The sequence below is a fragment of the Rhamphochromis longiceps genome, linkage group LG20, assembly GCF_057381845.1.
Source record: "Rhamphochromis longiceps isolate RC_006_pf linkage group LG20, R_longiceps_female_GT1.1, whole genome shotgun sequence".
NCBI lineage: Eukaryota > Metazoa > Chordata > Actinopteri > Cichliformes > Cichlidae > Rhamphochromis > Rhamphochromis longiceps.
Genome location: NC_140576.1, coordinates 21,178,426 through 21,201,435, shown reverse-complemented (window position 1 = coordinate 21,201,435; position 23,010 = coordinate 21,178,426). Strand labels below are relative to the sequence as shown.

Below are 23,010 nucleotides of genomic sequence, written 5' to 3'. Positions count from 1 at the left end.
CCTAACCCTTGTGCGTGTTGTTTTTTAGCTCGTCATATTGCAGCCACAGAAATTCTTTTGTCCATGAAACCATAAAGCTGCACTTTCTTTTTGCCTTATAGTCTGATTTGTCATAACTTCTCCGTTTTGTGGTAAGCTTTTCTTTGGCTGTCACTTCTTCACCCTGACCTGTCTTATTTGGCTCAGCAGAACTAAAATATATATCTGTCTGTGAAGGTTCTCAATCATCCAGGTCATCGTAGTGAAATATATATCCTGCCGCACTCACATAAGCTCAGCGATTCTCTGCGCGATCAACCTCTCACATGTTTAAGCTGCGGGAGATTTCACTTGTCATGTTTGCATAGTAAGCTAACAATTAATAAGACGATGTCAGAGGAATTGGTGCACAAATTATCATCACTCACAGATCAGTGCTGTCGCTCTCTATACACAGTTCGCGCGATTGCAAAGTGAAAGCAAAAAAACAAGCGCAAATTCAAACACGATTTCAATATGTCACATATTGACAGTGGCTCACCCAATGACATAATTACCCAGCTACATTTCTGAAAGAATGCAAAAGCATTGACATATATTTTTCCTTCCTACAATAGCCCGACAGGCAGGGGAGAGATAGCCCCGGGACGTCGGGCTAGCGATATTGCGAGCCCTGTATCTGATTGAGGAATCACTCATCTTTGGAAAAGAGAGTCTATTACAGAGAAATGTCTCTTTCCAAAATAAAAGCTATACTATCCGCTTCTTCTGGGCTATATTCTCAGCTAGGGCTGCTCAATTAATCGAATTTTAATCACGATTACGATCTGGGCTTTCAACGATCATTAAAAATGACTGAGCCGATTATTAGCCCCTCCCTCATTTATCCGCGACACCTTAAAGGCCGGTCCGTGAAAATATTGTTGGGCATAAACCGTCCGTGGCGCAAAAAAGGTTGGAGACCGCTGATTAAGAGGACCCGAGGGAAGCTCGGAAAGCTAAGCAGAAGTTATTTGGAGAGTGACTGCCGTTGGTTGAAAAGAGAGTTTAAAAACAAACTTCAGTGGTGTTGCACACTATTTTATATTATTTTTTTAAAGTCATTGTTAACCCTTTAAAGCCGGTCAGAGCTGCACGCTCCGTTTTGTGTAACTATTGTTAAATCCCTGTAGAACCTGAACCATGTAAGCTAGCGCAATAATTTGTTTTGCATATGAAACCGGAGGAGTTGTACTTACATCTGATGCCATCAGCTTGTCCTCGGTCACGATTTCCTTCCACATATAGCTTTGCAAAAATTGCATAAAAAGCGCTTGCAGGAACAAAAGCATAATATTCCAGAAACACGCTTTGCCGTTCCTATCAGCTGTTCGTAACACTTCCCACAGTGAAATGATGCACCTGCTGTTTTCTTTGCAAATTTGCATCATAGGATTGTTTTTTGTTTTTCCTGCAGTGTATAAAAATTGCTGTATCTCCAAAATAAAACTATGAAGACACTCAAAATAAATTTCCTGTGGTGGGAAACTATTTTTTGCAACTTTATTGTATTTAAAGTTTTGAGGGATAAACCTCTTAAATTTCTCCAAGTAGAAATATATGTAAACAAAACAAAAGCGATTTTCAATTTTTTTTGTAGTTTATTGCACTTTTTTGCAATTTATGTAATTACTATGGACTTAATGCATACATATTATTAAAATATGGGCTATAACAGTTGTATTGATGTATAGCAACTTGAAATGCTCCCACAAATGGCACTACAGCATGTAAAAAAATAATATAAGCTCTGGTGGACTTGGTTCTATAGTAGGTCTTAAAGGGTTAAATAAATATCGTCAAATAATCGTGATCTCAATTTCAGTGAAAATAATCGTGATTATCATTTTTGCCATAATCGAGCAGCCCTATTCTCAGCAGCATATTAAACATATCAGGTCTCCATAAGGAGAATCCTGTGCTAACAGCTGTCTAAATGACTCGGCTAAAGTTTGTAGCATGCATGCTTGTTGTTTTTGTCTTTGCACTAGGATGATGTCGGTGTAAATGTGCAGTCATATTCGTTGTGTTCCCACTAGTGCTTTCAGGTTAATCTCGTTGAAATAACCTTAACGCCACAACACGGCAAATCTCCGTTAACGAGCTACCCTATACAGAGGGGCTAGACGGCCAACACGTTAACGAGCTAACTGCGCTAACACACTAGCTCCCACCCATGTAATTGAGCATTGCATGGCACATCCAACATACTGTTTTACTTTAGTCCATGACTCGCTTACCTTCAGGGTCATACGTCACATGAAAACCAAAATAATTCCAAACGCCAGATCTGAATGAGGGTGGGGAGGTCCACTTCTGTCTCGCTAGCTTGCCCTGCGCTCTTCCTTCTGACGATGCTGTCTGTGTTGAGTGCTCAGTGAATCTGCGTTCGACTACTCCGCCTAGGCTGCACTCTCGAGCCTAGGCGGAGTAGTCAAATGCAGATTCACTGAGCGCTCAACACAGACAGCATCGTCAGAAGGAAAGTTGATAAAATAAATTACAAATTTTGTATTGTTCTTTTTTTTTTCTCCCCTTTGGTTTTCTTTCTTTCTCTCCCCCTCTTTCTTTCATTCTTTCCCCCTGTCCTATCCCACAGTCATGTCTGTCCCGTTTGCAACTGAAAATAAAATAAATTCATAATTATAATAAAGGTCAATCAAATGGACCAATATGATGATCCACTTAAAATAAATCCTCTTGGCATCTTTCTTGGCCTCAAGACAACAATTCTGATGGCTATAGATCCAAACGGGACACAAAAAAAAAAAAAAATTGAAAAAAAAAAAAATTTGAAAAAAATTGTATTGTTCGATACATATGGGTACCGAACCGAAAGCACTGTATCGAACGGTTCAATATCGATACGAATATCGTTGCACCCCTAATACGTATGTATGGATAGATAGAAACATATATGTGTATATATTTAAAAAAAAAAAAAAAATTACACATAACATATAATGTAATTGCAAGGAGGTATTTCTGTAGTCTATTGATACTAGATAGTGGAAAAGGGGTGGGATTAAATAAGCTTATGCTTCTTCCTGCTCCTTTTTGAACATGGACGTTATTTGGAGTTGTGGTTGCTCGTTTTCCTTTTGTTTGCTTTGTTCATTTGTCTCTTTTAATTCTATTTTTTTTATACTTTTTCAACATGTTCAAAATAAAGATTCAATCAATCAATCAATCAATCAAAGTGTGGATTTGGTGCTTTATTAAAATGTAGCTGAGAATAGGTGAGTCTTCAACCTGGATTTAAATAAACTGAGTGTTTCAGCTGATCTGAGGCTTTCTGGGAGTTTGTTCCAGATATAAGGAGAATAAAAGCTGAATGCAGCTTCTCCGTGTCTGGTTCTGACTCTGGGAACTGATAAAAGACCAGATCCAGATGACCTGAGGGATCTGGAAGGTTCATACTGGGTCAGGAGGTCACTGATGTATTTTGGTCCTAAACCATTCAGAGCTTTATAGACCAGCATCAGAACTTTAAAGTCTATCCTCTGACGGACAGGCAGCCAGTGTAAAGACCTCAGAGCTGGACTGATGTGGTCCACTTTTTTGGTCTTAGTGAGGACTCGAGCAGCAGAGTTCTGAATGAGCTGTCTGACGGATTTTTTAGGTAGACCTGTAAAGATGCTGTTACAGTAATCAAGCCTACTAAAGATGAATGCATGGACTAGTTTTTCCAGGTCCTGTTGAGACATCAGATCTTTTATCCTTGATATATTCTTGAGGTGATAGTAAGCTGATTTTGTTATTGTCTTAATGTGTTTTTCTAAGTTTAGGTCTGCATCCATAACTACACCCAAATTTCTCGCCTGGTTTGTGGTTTTTAGGTGTATAGATTGAAGTTCTCTGGTGACCTGTAATCGTTTTTCTTTGGTGCCAAAGACTATTACCTCAGTTTTGTTTTTGTTTAGCTGGAGAAAATTGTGGCACAACCAGTCATTAATTTCCTCAATGCATTTACCAAGAGCCTGTACAGGGCCTCGGTCTCCTGGCGACATTGTGATATATATTTGTGTGTCATCTGCATAGCTGTGGTAGTTTATTTTGTTGTTCTTTATAATCTGTGCCAGTGGGAGCATGTAAATGTTAAACAGAAGGGGTCCCAAGATGGAACCTTGGGGAACTCCACATGTGATACTTGTCTGCTCAGATGTGAAGTTACCTATTGATACAAAGTATTTCCTGTTTTCTACGTATGTTTTGAACCAGTTTAGTACAGTTCCTGAAAGACCTGCCCAGTTCTCCAGTCATTTGAGTAATATGTTGTGGTCATCATAATAATAATAATAATAATAATAATAATAATAATAATAATAACTTGATTTTACCAAATGGTAAACTACTAACTCGTAAATTGAAGAAAAATGTGAGGTTTTTGGAGAATTCTTTTTAAGTTAAGTATAGTGCAAAGCTATTTAGGGGATTGGATTCCAAGTGCTAGTAGACTGAAAATATAAAACTATGACTCAACTATCATTGACTTATCTGTAGGTGTGAGAGTGAAAATGTACATTACATGCCAGAAATGTTAGCGTTTCCAATCCTTTTCCATATTATAGGAGTGGAAGCACCATCGCTGAATATAATGTCACTGCTGCTACTACAGTCATCCAAACACTAAACAATGGAATTTTTGACCAGCTAGCAAAAATCTACTCTATGATATCAGATGGTAAGCACTTGTCTACATTTGTGATTTTATTCAATTTTACATATATGTTTAATGTCATATCAAAAAACACATGAGATCAGATGATTGTTTAATCATTTTTTTATATTTATGTTCATTTTTATAGAGCCACGTTTTCTGGATTTTAAAATTGAAGGTAGTGGATTTTGGGAGGATAAAGTCAATGTAACATGTGGCCATCCACCATTGGATCTCTTTGGTACTGACTGGAGAGCAGAGTGGAGACGTGATGGCAATGTCATAGTTGCAGATGGAGTACATACCATTTCAAAAAACAACAGTCACTCAGTCTTATCTGTGTCACAGTTCATTCGTGCTGACAGTGGTAAGAAGCAAACAACTGCATTCCATGGGGAAATTCACAAATCATATACATTTAAAATGCGAGTGCAGTCTCAGCATTTTTTAGTGATTCAGCAAGTGCAATTACAACATTCTGATTGGCTTAAGGGTAAAACTTGTTTGGTTCAGAAAAAAGCATCACATGTATCTTTTATCATAACTCTTTTACGTGGCCTATCGACACAATTTAAAATCTGGTATATAGTTTGAAGTCCGCACTTCTGACCCAAGTTGAAATGGAGTCGCTGGGTCGCTGCAACCCCAGAGGGTTAAGGAAAACGTTGTTACTGCAATGGAGCAATCAATATTAGTGCAGAAGGACTGAAATCATTTGATTTAAATAGTTAAACCATTGCTGTTGCACAAGCCTTTCTCAAGAGAAAGAAATACCAAATTACAAGTGCCAGTGTAAATGTGTACTTGTGTGAACACAGATGTCAACTAATTCATATTAGAAATCCTATTTAAATTTGGAAATAAGTGGTTGCTGAGCTCTTAATAATATAACAGTAAAATAAAATGTTGCTAGACAGAGAATGGTATTCTTGAAACAAAATGGAGCAAAAACTCGTTATCAGCTACATTATTGCTTTTTTGTAGGAAACACTGAATCTGCATAGGAGAACCAGCCATATTACAACTGTATAATACAGAAATAAGTGACACTGTCAACCCATATATTATTATTTTTGTTTGGCAACACTATTTTATTTATGTATATAATAATTTACTTTCATTCCAGGAAATTATGAATGTAGGCTCATACGGGAAAAGGATGAATCATTTTATCGCCAACGATCCAATGGAGCCTTCACACTCAAAGAGAAACCCTTGATCAGAGTGGACCCAATTCAAAAATTTTTGAATTGTAGTGGTCAAAATGTGCCACTAAGCTGCACTGTCAACAATGACTACAATATTAATTTCACAAACGTGAATATTAGCGGTAAATCTGAAACAAAGAATCAACAAAATGCAAATCAGCTATTGGGAAATAATTTCTCTGCTCATCTTGCAATACTTACGTTATTTACTAATATGAGACAAAACTTTTTAAAAACTAGTCTGATTAATATTACATCAGATCTGAATGTTTAGCTTGTATTGCTATTCATATTGACTTTGTTGTTTCTGCGATTTATCCAAAGGTAAAAAAAAAGCATTTCCTATCAATATAAAACTGATAGCTGTACAGACAAAGAGCAGGATACAATTACCTGTCAATCAACTACCTATCCTGAATTCAAAGAAACAATAACACTCAGGTTTTACAAAGGAAGTGAGTATTAACACATTATAAAGCAATTTATTAAATTCAGGTTAAAAATTATCTACATTTAATAAGGTCTTTTTTTTGGTTTTGTTTTATTAGATCCTCAAATGTGTGATGATAAAGAATTTGGAAAGGCAGTTAGTGACTCCAGAGCCAGAATACCCTGTGCAAACAATGAGGAAGGAGAAAAGAGTGCATTGTGCAACATCACAACATATACTGAAATACGAGACACCTGCATACTGCAACCCATTAAGGAGCTGCTTGACCAATCTGAGGTGACTTATATAAACTGCCATGTTCTTTTTAGTTCTTTGTATTGTGGAAAATGTACCTTAGAGATAAATCACAATATTACATATTTTAAAGAGTTTAGAAAGTTCACCTAAGTGAAGCCACAAAAATATTACACAAACCTCTCTTTAAGTTACTCTTTTAATTAAAGTTAATTTGCTATGTGTTTTACTTGACAACTGTGACTATAAATTTCAAAACTAGATTATATCAAATGGTAAGATAGGCTCTTAAATGACTAATTTTTTCTACTCTACATTTCAATTTTGCTGATGATGGAAATGACCATGTAATGTAAAATATAAATGGTTCTCAACACAATCCTGTTGATTCTATTCTGGGCTATAATGGAAGATGAATCCACCTCTCAAATTATTACAGCTCCTTCAACCAGTTTCCAAATGGATGGTATCCTGTTAGACAGCAAAACGATCATGGTCTTAGGATTAAGTGGTGTTTTTATTTCTTGGTGAACATACTTGAGTTTTAGTTGACTTTAGTTTTCTAGTGTTAGTTTCAAGTTCCAGGGCTCTATGTACTACAAAGTAAGTTAAATATATACAGGGATTCTTTCCATTATTTGGATTCAATTGCCCTAACGTCAAACATCACAACTACTAAGTTAACTAAGTTTCAGCTATAAAATTAGAGATATAATTCTCCTCTTTCAAGGAACATTTGAATTCTCTCTCTAGCCCAAAATGGTTAAAGCATTACAGTGATGTGAACTGCACATGTTAACTAGTATCTAGAAGAAGCTGATTTTTCTGTCTGTGTTCAGACAACAGTACCTTCTGAATGCGTTGTGCTAACATGATACTTAAAATATCACCATAAAGCTTGTCTTCTCTTCCTTCCGAAAGCATCAGAGCTGGGGCAGGTGCTGTGCCAATGGTGAAAAAAAAGAGTTAAATAAATGTTTAAATTTGCATAACGCAGTTTTAGTTATTATTCTTTCAGCTGGAACCTTGATGTTGTTTAATAGTCTGAGAATAAGTAAAATACAAATGCAAAATGTAGGAAATGTAATATTCCCTAATTTAAAGTAACCAATTTATATTGTCCACAAGTACAAATAGATGCCCCTAAATTGTACGTGCTTTGGAGTTTGTATGTGCTTTTCGAGTTTTGGGAGCTGAAAGAGCCGGTTCTCTAAAAGGAGCCGGAAATCCCATCACTACAGAAAACCCTGGTTCACCCCAAAGTTACCCGGATAAGACAAAGTTCTGCTTCATAGTACAAACCTCAGAAAGTTAAAAAGAAAAAAAAAGATAAAAAAGGATAACCAGTACACCAAAAAACCCCGCACAACAGAAATTAAAGTAAGCTGCAATGAGTCAATGCTTATCAAGCCCTTTAACTTTGTGCAATACATGTTTTACAGTTTTATACCATTTGTGATGACAGACAAACTGTTAATACAATTTGTGATGACAGACAAACTGTTAATACAAAATAAACTTGTCACCCATTTAATAAAAATAAAACTTGTCAAATAAATAACCACAAAGTAAGCAGGTAGTTTAAGTTTATAAAGTATGCACAAAAAAACACTTTTTCAATAAATAACCACAAAGTAAGTAAGTAGTGTTTCTTTGTTTTGCCACTACAGCACTATTTACAATTTGTGATCAGAAGACATGGAAAGCACAAATGAAACACGGTATTAGCGATGGTAAATTCGATTCTTTTTACTGAATCGAGTTTTAATGAGTCACTTACCAAAGTGAATCGGTTTTTTAGTCATTTGATTCACTGTGTCAGTTGACCAGAGAGTGCAAAAAATGTACATTTTCAATCAAACTTAATTTGTTTCCCTTTTCATGTAAATCCTACTGCTAAGATGAATGATTCTAAAAGAAAACAACAATTTTATAGAGCAAAAAAGAGCAAAAACATTTCTAAAATTAAGCAATTTCCTATCAAAGTTGCTTAATAAACATTTATTTTATTTTATTTTATTTTATTAGTATTTTCCTTAAATGTGTTAAATATATTTTTTCTCATCTAAATGTCCACTGAGCTGTGAGCCAGGGGGCGGTAATGCGCCTTAACATTGGTTGCCAACCAAGAAGAAGAAGAAGCTGTGAGCCAGGAGGGAGGGGGTGAGCGAGTCCTAAGTGATTCGCTTAGGCAGAGCGATGCTACTGTGAACCGAGGAGCTATTTTCTTGATGTGAGCTTCTACTCAGGGTTTTTTCTTCCAGTTCAGAGCAGAAGTTTTTTTGTTACGATACTGGATGTTGTGTTTTTCTCCACAATTTTAATTATAAGCTAGATACATTGCTGCTAACAGCAACAGGGATGAGTCAGTGAGTCAGTTGGGCTTGTGAATCATGATTCATGAGTCAGTAAAGTGATTCTCGAGTATTGAACGATTCGTTCATGATTCGCGCATCACTACACGGTATTCACTGTTCGGTTTATAACTGCAGGCAGATTAAGGTTAAAAGACTGTAGTAAACGTAAGCCAGATTCTGTGAGGATTTCTACAAACAAAAACCTTTGAGATAGGAATTAGTAAATAGGAAGCCCAAGTTTGTCATTCTAACTTAAACATTGAGTTAAATTGTGAAACTAAATACTTTTTCTCTTCAACTCTTGCAGGTCTTGACTGCCACTACACTGCCAGCATTTTTGCAACAGCTCAGCAATGTTACTAATGGGAATTCTGAGCAAGTGGTTAACTCACCTAAAAATATTGATGCTGTTGTTCAAATCCTCAGAAATGTAGCCAACAGAACAGAATTATTCAATATCTCAATCAATGAAAACTCAATGAAGGTACATGCTAGTTTACTGAAGTTTGAGTATTCTAAATAATACATGCTTTTTTTAAATTTTGTATTTGTTTATTCAATCTAATACTTTTTTTTTTTACTGTAGGATATCCTGATAACTGCAGGTGTTCTCACCACAGATCAGGCAAGGGACTCATGGAACTTTCTGAACAAAAACAATGAAAGTATCTCGTATAGCATCTCTAACCCTGACGGCGTTAGTTCATCATTATTGCAGTCTCTTGAAATAATAACAAAACACCTTGCCAGTTTCAATAATTCTGGTATTGACACGCCTTTTATCATCTTGAACAGAACTATATACACAAACCCTATCATTGGTGATTTTAATTCTTCAGTGGTGATAGAAATACCACAGAATGAGGGTAAAAATAAGTCAATCACAGTGATAACATTTGCCTCGCTGAATAATGTACTCCCTGCAAGAGAAATAGACAATTCATCGATTAAGGTCATCGGTGGCAGGGTTGTACTTGTTCAGTCCAGTGGCCAAATCAATAATATCTCTTTGACATTTGATATTTTAAATGATACACTGAGAGATCCAAAATGTGTCTTCTGGAACTTCAGTCTCCTTAATGGTCTCGGAGGATGGGACGATGAGGGCTGTGAAGTGGTAAATACAAATGAAACTGGAACTGTCACCTGCAACTGCAACCACCTGACCTCATTCTCTATCCTGATGTCACCAAACAGTCCAATTAGCCCAATTTTGGACTATATAACCTACATCGGAGTTGGCATTTCCATGGGTTCCTTGGTCATATGTCTCATCATTGAAGGCCTCATATGGAGAAAAATAAGAACGAATGAAACCTCTTACCTGCGTCATGTTTCCATAGTTAACATTGCTGTGTCCCTCCTGATTGCAGATATTTGGTTTATAATTGGAGCAGCCATTTCAGATGCAAATCATAAAAACCACTCAGCATGCACTGCAACTACCTTTTTTATCCATTTGTTCTACCTAGCTCTGTTCTTCTGGATGTTTGCCTCAGCTTTGTTGCTGCTCTACCGTACAACTAATGTCTTTGGTGGGGGTTTGTCTAAAGCATCTATGCTGGCCATTGGATTTTCTCTAGGCTACGGAGCTCCTCTAATCATAGCAACAGTAACTATAGCTGCAACTGCACCAGACAACAAATATATCAGAGAAAATGTAATCTGCTGGCTCAACTGGGATGAGTCCAAAGCTCTACTGGCGTTTGTGATTCCTGCACTTTCAATAGTGCTGATAAATCTCATTATCCTGGTTGTGGTTTTGTACAAAATTATAAGGAGAAGGGTTGGAACAACTGCTGCACAAGCAGGTGAAAAGAGCGTTTTACTGGTTATTGTCAAGAGCTTGGCTGTGCTTACACCATTTTTTGGAATAACTTGGGGTTTGGGAGCTGGACTTCTGGTGCATCCAAGAGACATAGGAATCAATATTGCATTCGCACTCTTCAATTCGCTACAGGTACAAATAAACTTTTTACCTTTTTATACCATAATAGCAGAATCTTTAATCACTGAATCCTTGATAACGGACATTACTCTGTCTTTTAAAAAAGGGCTTCTTTATTTTGGTGTTTGGAACACTGCTGGATGGTAAGGTATGTACAGCTCAATTTTAAGTCAAGTTAATGAATAAGTGCTTATTGTTGAATTACTTTAAATTAATGTTAAATGATATAATTTGGTTTAACCAACAAAGTGCTTAATGTCTACAAACCTTTACTGACAAAGGAATATGAATTGTAATAATACTACACTAAAATCCTCTTGTCAAGTCAAACTTCTGCCTTTTAGTGCCATTTCATGGTTTCTCTGTAAATCCATATAAATGACTAATTCAGACTTGATGGTGAAAGTAGCAAACAGCAGGTGGGCCCACACTTCAATAAATAACAGTTATATGTATGTGTTCGTATCCCACACAAGCACACAAAAAAGCAAGATAAACATCACCATAGACTTACAAAAAGATTCCTTTTAGTGTTTGGCTGGGCATCATGAATTAATTTACTTTTACAGCTAACTTGTGCAACTTCCATTGTAGTGTAACATTTGAGATTTCACTTACCAGGTGCGGTCAGCAATATCATCATATGCACGACCGTCCAGAAGTGGGACAGGGGTAAGAACAGTTTTCGTGTTCCTTTTTTCTTTCCTTATTTTTGGATCTCAGCCAACTTGTTTTTTGTTTTGTTTTGTTTTTTCAAATATTGCATGATTTGTTTTTTGTATTGTATTTTAGAGCACAAGTGCTGGAAACTCATCGTCAAGTGGACTTCGATTTTTAAGGAACTGGAGACGTGGAAGAGGTAAATAACAATTAAAAAATTAACATAAAGATGCAGGAAAAGCTGTGTGTTGTTAGGTGTGCTTGTACCTTAATCAGGCAGTCCAACACAGAAAACAATTGGATGGGTTGCACATTAACACAAATTAATTTTTTTAATTTTATTTATTCATACAATTATTTTACTTCTTACTTCAGTGTCTACTGTGTATTATTTTTTGCCACAGATTAACTATACTGCTCTGTTTTTTTTAGATGGCTACAACATGACATCCAGTGCATCCAGTGATTTACATTCAGCTAGCAACACATAATGAATGCAGAAATCTGTGGTTATTCAGATAACCAACAAGAAGTCAGGCTTTTCTTTGTTCCTTTTTTCCATAGTATCAGTGAGTTAATCTGTTGTGTTTTTATTAATAGCTTATATAATATTTAATCCCAGAAGAATTTGGCTTGGTTTTTAAGGAAAACAAATAAAGAAAAATATGTGTGATCACCAAAATATTTTTGAATGGCATAATAAATTTTGGAATTGTAATCAAACTTTAAAAAAAATTATGTCATCGTTTTCATCTTTGATTTTGATTTGCATGCATGATTATCAACACAGCACAGAGCATAGATTTGTAGTTATACTAATAGATTTTTATCAATCTATAGATGTTTTTAAAGAAAAGAGTTGAGTGTTCTTATATTCTAAAGAGTGAGTAGATTTGATGTCTGATGTAAACATAAGTAAAACATTGTACTCGCAATATACACAGAAATACAAACTACCTTTGTTTAAAAAAACGTTTTTGTGTTGGGGACATCTACTCAAAATCTTGCCGTTTCATTCTGTGTCAGTATGTATCATGGCACACAGTCCCACAAAGATCCACATGAAAACTGTTAATTGAGCTGTAACAATTTCATTCATTTGTAATTCAATAATTTCTGGTAATCTTTTATTTTGTGCATTTTGTGAAGTAGCCATGTGTTGTAAAGATGAAACGGATGTCAGGGAACTGTTGCACATTAGGTAGATCTTAATGCTGAAATTTCTCATACTCATGTTAATTTTACCCATATTTATTTTTTTCTTTGCAGAACAGATAACTGTTATTCTAATTAGCACCTTCATAATCTTTACTGGCTACTCAAAGATTAACTAAGTATGCTTTCTGTGCGCCTTTTGTGCATTTAATGTGGTATGTTTTTGGATAGCTTTGACATGCCTTAATTTTGATCCTGATTAATAATGTATACAACTAGCTTTCTATTACTTTCTATTACTAATTATGTCCTGAATTTGTTAAACTTTTATTCAGAATTTGGTGATTTAAATCTTTTAAAAATACCAATCTTGTGTCAAACTCCAGCTTCACACACCCTGTTAATCTGGCAGATTTGTTTGAAGTATCCTAAAATCCAAATTCCTAAAACAAATAAATAAATAAATAAATAAATAAATAAATAAATAAAATAATAAAAACCTGAATTGGAATGACACACAGACAAAGTTCCTAATAGTGGTGTGCGGATCGATATTGAAATATCGATTCTTCCGATACCAGTAATTTATGTTCTAGAATCGATTCTCATATTAAAATATCGATATTTTAGTACTTTGGGGTAAATTTGTAGTGTTTCATTAACAGGAACAGTGGAAATAAACTATATCATTCGGATCGTCTAAATTGGAAGGAACTACTTCCTCTTACGCCTTTGTCATTTGTGAAATACGGCTGGATAAATGTGTAGCAGCCTCTGGCATGCACACTCACAGCAATGGCTGAGCATAAACGGAGTCATGTGTGGATGTATTTTACCTCCACAAACAGCTAAGACGCGGTTTGCGATACATGTGGCAAGACAGTGAGGTGTTGTGACAGCACCATTAACCTCGTCAAACACCTGAGAGTAAATCATAGAATATGATGAGCTTATGTTGAGGCGAACTGAAGAGGAGTAGAGGGACAGACTCAAGCGCAGACCACAAACTCCTTTCGAACAAGAGTGAATTTATTTACAGTGATCTGCCACAGTGCAATATATATACAAAGGTGTTTGGGGGAAAGGGCCAGGGTTCCAGGGTCCAGGAGTGAAAGGGACCGGAGTCCAGGGGAGGGGGTTTCCACACACAAACAGCTCCTCTTTTCTCCACCACTCTTCTTGCTCAGTCACAGTTGCACAGGGAACGGGTCCGGTGCCGATCTGCGATGCGTTTGTTGTTCTCTTTTGTGCGTAGTAGGGCCGCTTGAGTGGCCCGCCAAACTCGACAACACCTGTGTAAATTCATTTCTTTTGAATTAATCCCTTCTTCTGAAAAAGAACCTCTCCTGGTTTAAATGGCACTTTGGATTTCCTTACTTTCTGTTCCGCTCCCAACCCCAAATAGATGCTGACAAGCTGACACAGTAACATGGAAGAGGAAAAGAAGTTGGAAGGAAAAAAAAATAAACCTAATGCCTAACAATGAAAAATGTAAAATAAGATCAATAATAATAATAATGATAATAACGGTAAAAGATGAAGCAACAAGTTTTTAGTTTCTTGTTTATTCCAAATGATCATCCAGATGTATGTGACATGTGATGACAAACACCATGTTTGTCATCACATGCTTAAACTCATCATATATTTTTACATATGCTGAACAGGCAGTCAGACATGCTGTCACTGTGGGGTAGATAACTGCTTGAACACCATACGGCAGGGGTCTCAAACTCCAGTCCTCGAGGGCCGCCGTCCTGCAACTTTTCCATGTGTCCCTGTTGCACAACCCGTTCTCACTCCCGACGCGTAACACACCTAGTAGGTCATTAGCAATACTATAGAACTTGACTGCATGCTGAGTTGGAAATTCAGCCATTTGATTCATGTTACAGCAGCTCATGAGTGAATGAACATGGTGCAATAAAAGTATTTTTAGAAGTATATGTTTCCAAATACATGCATTTACTTACTCGATGTTACAATATTTCTGAGAGCTCGTTTTTAAGCCTCCCAGTTATCAGTTTTGTGATCACACTATTGCTTTAACATTATTGAGACTACACAACACATTCATCCCTGACCTCCTCATATCCAGCTGAACAGGATTACTATACTGTGTAGATTTACAAATTCTTTCGTGGAACATCGAAATCCATTGTGTTGTGTAGATTTTTAACATATCTCCTGGATCATTACTAACTGTATGTTTGGTTTTACTTGTAGAGTTGTTGTAAGACCAGACAAGGAGCTCGAAAAATTTTATGGTTCCCAAAACAAAACAAGCCAAAAAAAAAAACAACAATGAAAATAATGACATAAACCTTTAAAAACAACTGTGTGGAAACGGTAAGAGTATGCAGATCATCCAGCAGAGGGCACCATTATATCAAAAAATCGTTCAAATGTGACTTAAAGATTTATTAACCCTCTCAGGCTCAAATTAAGTTTTTGTTGCTAATGTACAAAAGAATACCTCCAGTGGTACTTCTGAGGGGAAAAAAAAACTCATAAAATATGTATGTGGGGTAATCAGGTTGTTTAGCTTTTACTTGTTGCAAATCTGCAACGCCTGCCTTGACAGGGTTAAATTAAACACATCTATTAAAGTATAGTTACTACTTTTCAAAGGTGGTGGCTGTAAATGCTGCACTTGAAGCACAGTCCTTACCAGTTAGGGCTTTTTAAAGAGCTCGAGGTGAAATATTGAGGACATTTTTTTTCCCCAAAAAATGTTACATGTGTCATTTATAGAAGAGAAATAACAGCTTTTGAAAAATTAAAAATCGATCTGAATTCTGAGAAACCTAAAAAAATAAAAATAAAAATCCAGCTGTAAAATGAACAGTGCAACAGATTTCACAGAATCTGGTGAAAAAAAACAAACTAAATTCATTGTGGTTGGAATCTGTTTTAATCAAGATTTGCATGGATTCATGCACATTCTCCACTTCCTGGTATCAAACAACAAACATTTTACAGTTGTTACACCCCAGCCCAGGGAAAACTGGCGTGCAACAGAAGAAAAATAAAAATAAGGAGAAATGCCCCCACACTCCCTGCTCTCAAGGAAGACGAACCAACAAAAAACAGCTACCACGGATTTCACAACAGCCTGTCAATTTATCAAGTCCCAAAAGGTAGCAGGCGTCAGGGTGAGCATGGCCAAAACAACAAACAAAAACTCTAGAAATGAAATGCAGCTGGCTTACCTTCACAGAAAACCCCAAACGAAAATTACAGGTGTCTTACCTGCCTCCCTAACCAAAAACAGGAGAAAAGGTTCCCAAAGAAAAATGGCTTCTCACCCCTACAGCTACCAAGTAAGACAAAGTATCGACAACTATTTACAACACAGGGGGAGATCGCAACAATCCATCCATCCATTCGCTACCGCTTATCCTTTTCAGGGTCGCGGGGGGTGCTGGAGCCAATCCCAGCTGTCATAGGGCGAGAGGCAGGGTACACCCTGGACAGGTCGCCAGTCTGTCGCAGGGCTAACACACAAGGACAGACAACCATTCATACTCACATTCACACCTAGTGGCAATTTGGATTATCCGATTAACCTATCCCCACAAACTGCAAGTCTTTGGACGGTGGGAGGAAACCGGAGTACCCGGAGGGAACCCACGCAGACACAGGGAAAACATGCAAACTCCACACAGAAAGACCCGGCCTGATGGTGGAATTGAACTCAGGACCTTCTTGCTGTGCGGCAACAGTGCTAACCACCGTGCCACCGTGCTGCCCACAACAGCAACAATGACAAACTGAAATATAGGGCTTAAATACATAGCGGGAGCTATCAGGGAATGGACAACAGGAGGGAAACACAGCTGGGGCAAATCAGAACTGACGAGACAAGGAAGCGTAAACTGAACACACTGAGATAAGACAGACCTTCAAAGTAAAGCAGGAAACACATAACAGTCACGCCTAAACAAAACACTGACAACATTGGATTGTAACACAGTGCTCAGGATGACTTCATTTACATGCAACAATTTTGTTTTTTTCTTTTAAAGAAAAAAAAAGGTTCAAATTCATATTCTGAATGATCACTTTCCCCCCTGTAAACCTCTCTGATATAAAAAGCATTTAGATATGGAAAAAAACAACTGAGTCACTGACTCAAAGCAAATAACTATAAAATATGATACAAAATAAGCAGCCCGAGCATCTTCAGGTCATGGTGTTGCTCACAGTCCCATCACAGAGGGAAGCACAGCAGCACCCGTGGATGGAAGGAGAGTGCATTCAGTCCACTCAGACGGACTATCTCATGTCCGAATCAGGGACTTTCCAGTTCAACTGGAAGCCTTTGTCGTAGACTTCGTAGAGCACCTTCGTCACGTAATGATTCCCTCCTTCCTGATACAGCTCCAGGTACTTCCTGTAAAGCTTCAGGGCCGTGCATGAGTCCTCCATGCTGTCGTGGGTTTCTCCCTGGATGTTGAGGCCTGTGGACATGAAAAAAAAGGTCAGGAATGATTAAAATGAAAGTGTTCAGCTTCAGATTACAGTGTGGATATGAGGAATTGACACGTACTCTTTAGTGCATGAACTCAAAAAAGCCTCTAAATACTTTGTTGTTCAGATTTAATTCCAAGATGAGTTTGATGACAACTAAAACATCATGAACTATACTGACTTAATACTGAATACTTAACTTAATACTGACAGTAATATGAGCGGATTATCCAGTTTACATATTTAAATCCTAATCCCTCTCACTGTAATAATGTGATTTAATTCGATTACAGACTCATATTTGGATTAGATTTTTGTTTTTTTTATTTCTACTAACTTACCAAGAAAATACCAAGCAAGGAATTTCGTGTCGATAACTTGATCTTTGGGAACCTTAAGAAACAGAAAATAAAAAACATTAAAATCAAAGCACATCTATAAAAAAACATCTCTAAACTATATGAACTAATTTGAAATATATAACAGATGAAATAACGTACCACTAAATTAATGACACGAAAGTCATTCTGCAGGCCGTGGCCGACGAAGCGAACTCCTGCATTGATGAGGAAGCGTAGCTTCAGGTAGGTCGACTTCAGCGTGGTCACGTGCTTAGAGGATACTGTGGCATCCAGGTCTCCAGGTTCGATTCCAGAGTATTTTGTCAAATAGTCGACCACCTGGAAGAACAAATTGACAAGTTAGCGGGTGGATCCTTGAAACATTATATATTCATTCTTTTAGGTCATCGTGGTCTTTTCTCTCTGCAGCTTCTCACCTGCTCCTGAGTGGAGATGTAGTCATCGATGAAGGGGACCCCCTCGTTGGGCCCCTGACCCCTCACACAGGTGATCCTGGCCACAGACATCTGACTGGGCGTGATGGTCGATTTGGTGCCGTCGCTATGCAGCACTGCTTCCTCCTGCAAACGCACACATTCAGGGGTCAAATTTGTTTTAAATACTTGAGTCAGATTAGCTGAACTACTGAAAATATGTATTAGGAATATTTAAAATTGTTTTTGATCCTATATTATAATTAATGATGGTATCATAGCCAGACTTACCTCACTGAGCTTTACAAACTCAGCGTCCAGCCCCACCAGGTCACCAGCCTGCGGCATCTCACTGACTGTGAGTGGGATGAAAGTGGCGTCTGTCTTGCTCTGCTTCTCAGTCCGATATAAGTCAGATTTGACTTCAGACTGATTGTGCTGACACTCACTGCGGAGGTCGTATTTGGTGTGGTAGTTTCTCTTGGCGTAACACAGGATGGCTGGCACTTTCCAGCTCACATCAAACTGTGCAGCCTCAGTCTGAAAACAAAAGGAGAAACATTTTTAAATGACTGCACACATTAAAGTTAGCATGAATAAACAAGCAGGAATCTTATCTAGGATCCTTACCTGCTCAATCGGCTCAATGAGGAAGTCATTGAAGAGGTACCACTGCTGGCGAGAGACTCCCTGAAATAATAAAATCATTTTGAATGTTAAAAATGAAACTTTTTGTAGTCAGCAGATGTCAAATTTTCTTATCTAAGCGTCGCTCACCTCTTTTCTTTGATGGTAGGTCTCACCCACTTTGATGTGTGCGACCATATTACCACCCGCGCCAGCGTCCAGGATGTGCGGCACCGTGGCCACCAAGTCATACAGAGAAGCTCCCTCCGCCTGTTCAGCAGCACTTAACTAGTAACAGAAAGTGCAAATAATTGTAAGATAAACTTTTTCATTTCACAAAAGTTGAGAAATTCATGTGTTACAGAAACAAAAACACTAAAACCAACCTATAGTTCAATATCTACAGATTAGTGTAATAATGTTTTAAAAATATTGCTCCTGGAAATATGGATTTAATTTTGAAGTGAAATTTTAACTCAGTAATGAAAAGTTACTCAGTTATTTCTTCAAGTGCAAAGATCAGCTGAAAATCTAAAGTCCTCACCTCCTCGCCCTCAGGCCAGCTGCTGATCTCCAGTCTCTGACTTTTGCTGAGGGACATCTTGAGAGTGGCGGGGATCCACACGTGACGCTGATCCTGATCTGTCTTCTGCATGGATTTGTTGAAGGTGTACTATAAAAACAGAAACATGGGCAATCATGTAAATAATGAACAGATAAATCAGTTTCTTTGTTTCTTTTAACTGTATTTAAACACGGTGAATCAGTGGCTTACCTCGGCCTGAACCTTCCAGAATTCGGCCTCTTTGCTGCTGTTCACCTCACAGTTTATCACCAAAACATCTGGGAGACGTCGAATGTTGCGTGTCTGCACCTACAGTGTAACACAAAGAAATGATTACCCTGCACAACAGGTAACAATCAACCATAAATGAATTGTCATTATGAGTGAATGAAAGCTGTAACTCACTGTGGGCTGATACTTGTCACAGTTTCCACACCATGTGTGAGATCTCTGCTGCAGGCAGATGCTTTTCTTCAGGATCTCAGCAAAGTCGTGCTCCTTTATTCTTTCTCCTGAAGTGTCAAAGTACAATGAATATCAGTGTATACATCAAATCAAGCAGATATTTCCCTCTGCTCATTCAAAAACTAAATTAATTCAAACCATTATGTAATCATTAATAGTTCAAGTTTCAAAGACAGAGTAATTCACAGTCACAGATATCCATGCTCTCAGTGCTCTCAGACTCACCTTGAGAGTCAGGGTAATGCATGTTGAACAGCAACACGAGGGAGGAGTAGACTGTTTCTATGCCACAGAGACACGGGCTGCGGTTCTCAACTTCAGAACAAAACAGCTGTCTAATGACAGAGTCGCCAGGGGAGCCCAGAGAACTGCAACACAAACACAAATCACAGTTTCAGAAACCAGAAGGAAAACTCTGCATTTATAAACAAACATAATGATAAGACTGGGACAGTGTCCAGTAAGAATGCAGGTCAACAACGATGTGTTTTACCTACTCCTGGTCGTCCTGTAGGCCCGTGGATCCTCCTGCTCCTGTGTCTCCTGGAAGAGCTGGTAGAGGATGAAGTGATTCCATCTCTGGATTAAGCGACCTAGCTTGACTGTTCCTGTCGTCTCCTCATAGTTTTTAACAAGTTTTTTCTAGTTTGATGTCTTTAGTGTGATGATGTTATTCTGATGTGAATAACTTTTTTATTTATGCTCTTTTATAAATTAATATTTTATGCGTATATACATGCCTTGTTAGTTTCTTACTTCATGATATACAAGAAAACATTGACAACTGTGATTAATAAAGAATTGTCTAGCAGACCAACCACTTATTAGATCAGAACTTTTAAACTTACTGACAACTGGGCTGAATTAACCACCCTGCTCGCATTTCTGTTGTTTTTAACAGAGGCAGCCCAGTTACTGTTTTTAAACTGTTCTTGTTTTTTTTCAATCCCTCCTTTACGTTCAGGCTGCCCAGACATCCACTGCATGTCTTCCTGTTGCAGGTGTTTGGAGCCTGACAGGAAGGGCATGGTTTGGTTTTTGGCTTTGTCATTTCTGCAAATGAAAATGGAACATGTAGGGATTATTTCAGGTCTGTTTTGGTGAAATGATTACAAAAATAATTTATGACCAAAGAAATAACTTATATTACGAGGCAGTATTACACCATATTTAGAAAAAAAAATCAATTACGAGATTAAAGTCGTTAATATTGAGTTAATTACGTGAATAGGGTTAAAAAAAACTGAATTGATTACAGAAAAGATACATTGCTAAAATCGAGCAGCACTAACATTAGCTGGGTGGCCAAGCAAGTGTCTTACACATGAGAATACATCACCAAAAAAAATTAAATAAACTTTTGCAGAAGTAGTTCTCTTGGTACACAGACTGCTCTGTGAAAACATTTCAAGTTTAATATCAGTTTAACATGCAAATTACCCACAGTTTATTACAACTTACTTAGCTAGGATCTGCCTCGTGTCGAGTCGAAAGATTCGCTGCAGGACCGTGAGTTGAAAGATACATTTACTACGACTCCCAAGATGCATTGCAGTAAAAACCATCCAATCGCCTTGCTTAAGATCTGTTGACGTGTCACTAAAGGCGCGCTGTAGATAAATATTGCAATTTGTAAAAAATAAAATAAAAAAATAAAATTTGCAATTTGTAATTACATAATTAAACACTGGGCCAGTTTATTTTCGTATTATCGCTGGTTATTATTTTAGAGTAAATAAAGGAATAACGGGTAGCACCAAGCTGTTGTTATCTTCATTTCCATAGCAACGGCGTTTGAGGATTATGGGTAGTGTGCAGTTACGGGATTAGTGCGCCGTCTGCATAAATTGGTCTGATTGGTTGGAGCCGAGCGCATCCAAAACTAACAGTGGTGGAGTGGTGGATGAATCTATAAATGTGTTTTACGTGTGAAATGAAAATAATAAACCTAACAAAGGATTATATACGTTAAATCTGCGCACTTTCAGCTCGTGAATCACTTTGGAAAACACTGTGTGATGGCCACAACATGAAGCGATTTTATTGTTGAATTATCAGTGATACTTTCATGTGTTTTTGTTGAGAAATGTTAACGATGTCATTAAAAGAAAGCATTCAATTGGGGGGGGGGGGAACCCTAAGCATTTATTAAACCTCATGTTTTCCTTTAAACGTTTTATTTTGCTTTATATTTTAGTGATACTCTGGTAGAGAGGCTCTTATACTGTTAATTCAGCATATACTAAAAAAAAAATAAAAGCCTTTAAAAGCCTATTTCTGGACAATTATTATTTTATAATTATATAATTATATAATCAACTATTTTGCAATACTTCCAATCAACACACATCAAAAGAAAAGCTTGTGATGGCATCACATGAGATAACTTAAAGCTCAAAGGCTGTTCCATTGACATGTAACCAATCACTTCAAAGCACAAAACCTCTAATGTCATAGTCTTTTTGTGTGTGTGTGTGTGTGTGTGTGTGTGTGTGTGTGTGTGTGTGTGTGTGTGTGTGTGTGTGTGTGTGTGTGTGTGTGTGTGTGTCCTGTCTGGCACTGTAGCAATCAGAATTATTGTCTGAAGGCCAAGAAAAATGCCCAACAGATTTACTTTCCCAAGTGGGCCTTTTGCTATACTGGTCCACTTGATTGTCATAGTTTATTTGATCTTTATTACTTATTTTTATTCTAAGTTATTGTAATCAGGCCAGACTCGTGGACGGGAAAGAAAAACAAAAAGAAAAGTTCAGAAGAAAGTTAACAGAAGGAGAGGGAAAGAAAAAGGAGAAAAGAGATAGAGAGAGAAAAGACAATGAAAATCTGCTTCATCACCTTTGTCTTTGTGTCCTTTTTTTTCTCTTTTTCTTTTCCTGGATCACCTGTTGAGAAAGAAAAAAGAAAAGAAGCAGAAGAAGACTAGAGCAATAGAATAAACAACATCACGATGATCTATGGGAATATAACAGTAAATACTAAATGTTAAACATTACTGTGCAGCACGTAAGATCGACAGCGCACAGTGTGCTTTAAGGTAGGAGCCAAAAAGGGTGTAGTTTGTGTGTATGAGCACCCGTGTGTACACCTGTGAGCATGAGCGCGCTTGTATTTAAAAGGTTCCATGTAATGATCTGTTAGAGGGTGTGGGGGGGTCACAGCCCCGTCCACCAGGGCATGAAGCAGGTATGGAGGAGATCAAAACTCCAGACATCCAGAGGCCCTCAGAACACAAGAGACCAAGGAAGACTAAAAGAGGAGCTGAGGAGAGTCCCAGATGAGGGGTCACTCAACAGCCGCGGAGCATAAGCTGTTGAGTGTTCATATAGATTTTAAATAACATACCAGTTGATACTGACATATTTTTGTTACATTTGCAGTGTTGTGGTGTTATATTCTCATGATTCTGTTCATTTT

The 23,010-nt window shown here is 37.5% G+C and overlaps 2 protein-coding genes across 3 annotated transcripts in view; one reads left to right on the top strand and one right to left on the bottom strand.

Moving 5' to 3' along the window:
• LOC146645226 (uncharacterized) overlaps positions 1 to 12,320 on the top strand; it is a 34,390-nt gene extending 22,070 nt beyond the window's left edge. Inside the window, exons 19-29 of the mRNA XM_085394324.1 lie at positions 4,590 to 4,702; positions 4,827 to 5,045; positions 5,805 to 6,009; positions 6,214 to 6,341; positions 6,435 to 6,613; positions 9,236 to 9,412; positions 9,515 to 10,888; positions 10,983 to 11,024; positions 11,498 to 11,548; positions 11,669 to 11,735; positions 11,969 to 12,320. Coding sequence (XP_085250450.1) covers positions 4,590 to 4,702; positions 4,827 to 5,045; positions 5,805 to 6,009; positions 6,214 to 6,341; positions 6,435 to 6,613; positions 9,236 to 9,412; positions 9,515 to 10,888; positions 10,983 to 11,024; positions 11,498 to 11,548; positions 11,669 to 11,735; positions 11,969 to 12,027 — 2,614 coding nt within the window. The 3' untranslated portion in view covers positions 12,028 to 12,320. The remainder of the gene's footprint in view (positions 1 to 4,589; positions 4,703 to 4,826; positions 5,046 to 5,804; positions 6,010 to 6,213; positions 6,342 to 6,434; positions 6,614 to 9,235; positions 9,413 to 9,514; positions 10,889 to 10,982; positions 11,025 to 11,497; positions 11,549 to 11,668; positions 11,736 to 11,968) is intronic.
• A 3,272-nt stretch (positions 12,321 to 15,592) lies between these two features.
• LOC146645225 (PAN2-PAN3 deadenylation complex catalytic subunit PAN2-like) lies at positions 15,593 to 21,177 on the bottom strand. 2 transcript variants are annotated; one of them, XM_085394353.1, is made up of 13 exons: positions 21,058 to 21,177; positions 20,090 to 20,649; positions 19,822 to 19,964; positions 19,537 to 19,643; positions 19,342 to 19,440; positions 19,111 to 19,239; positions 18,717 to 18,854; positions 18,570 to 18,629; positions 18,231 to 18,479; positions 17,943 to 18,086; positions 17,665 to 17,844; positions 17,506 to 17,557; positions 15,593 to 17,154 (listed from the first exon to the last, which is right to left on the bottom strand). In XM_085394353.1, exons 3-13 carry the CDS (start codon positions 19,841 to 19,843, stop codon positions 16,970 to 16,972), a joined length of 1,365 nt encoding a protein of 454 aa, XP_085250479.1. In that variant the 5' UTR covers positions 19,844 to 19,964; positions 20,090 to 20,649; positions 21,058 to 21,177; the 3' UTR covers positions 15,593 to 16,969. The 2 variants fall into 2 exon arrangements, with proteins under 2 accessions (XP_085250479.1, XP_085250478.1); XM_085394352.1 differs by having other exon boundaries at positions 20,094 to 20,649.
• Between the last annotated feature and the right edge of the window lie 1,833 nt (positions 21,178 to 23,010).

Excerpts from the sequence above, each read along its gene's own strand:
- LOC146645225 (XM_085394352.1), bottom strand. The coding sequence starts at position 20,173 with ATGGAATCACTTCATCCTCTACCAGCTCTTCCAGGAGACACAGGAGCA. Across the intron at positions 18,480-18,569 it reads TCATTGAGCCGATTGAGCAG|ACTGAGGCTGCACAGTTTGA; the intron begins GTAAGGATCCTA and ends TTTTGTTTTCAG. Across the intron at positions 18,087-18,230 it reads AGTTTGTAAAGCTCAGTGAG|GAGGAAGCAGTGCTGCATAG; the intron begins GTAAGTCTGGCT and ends GTGCGTTTGCAG.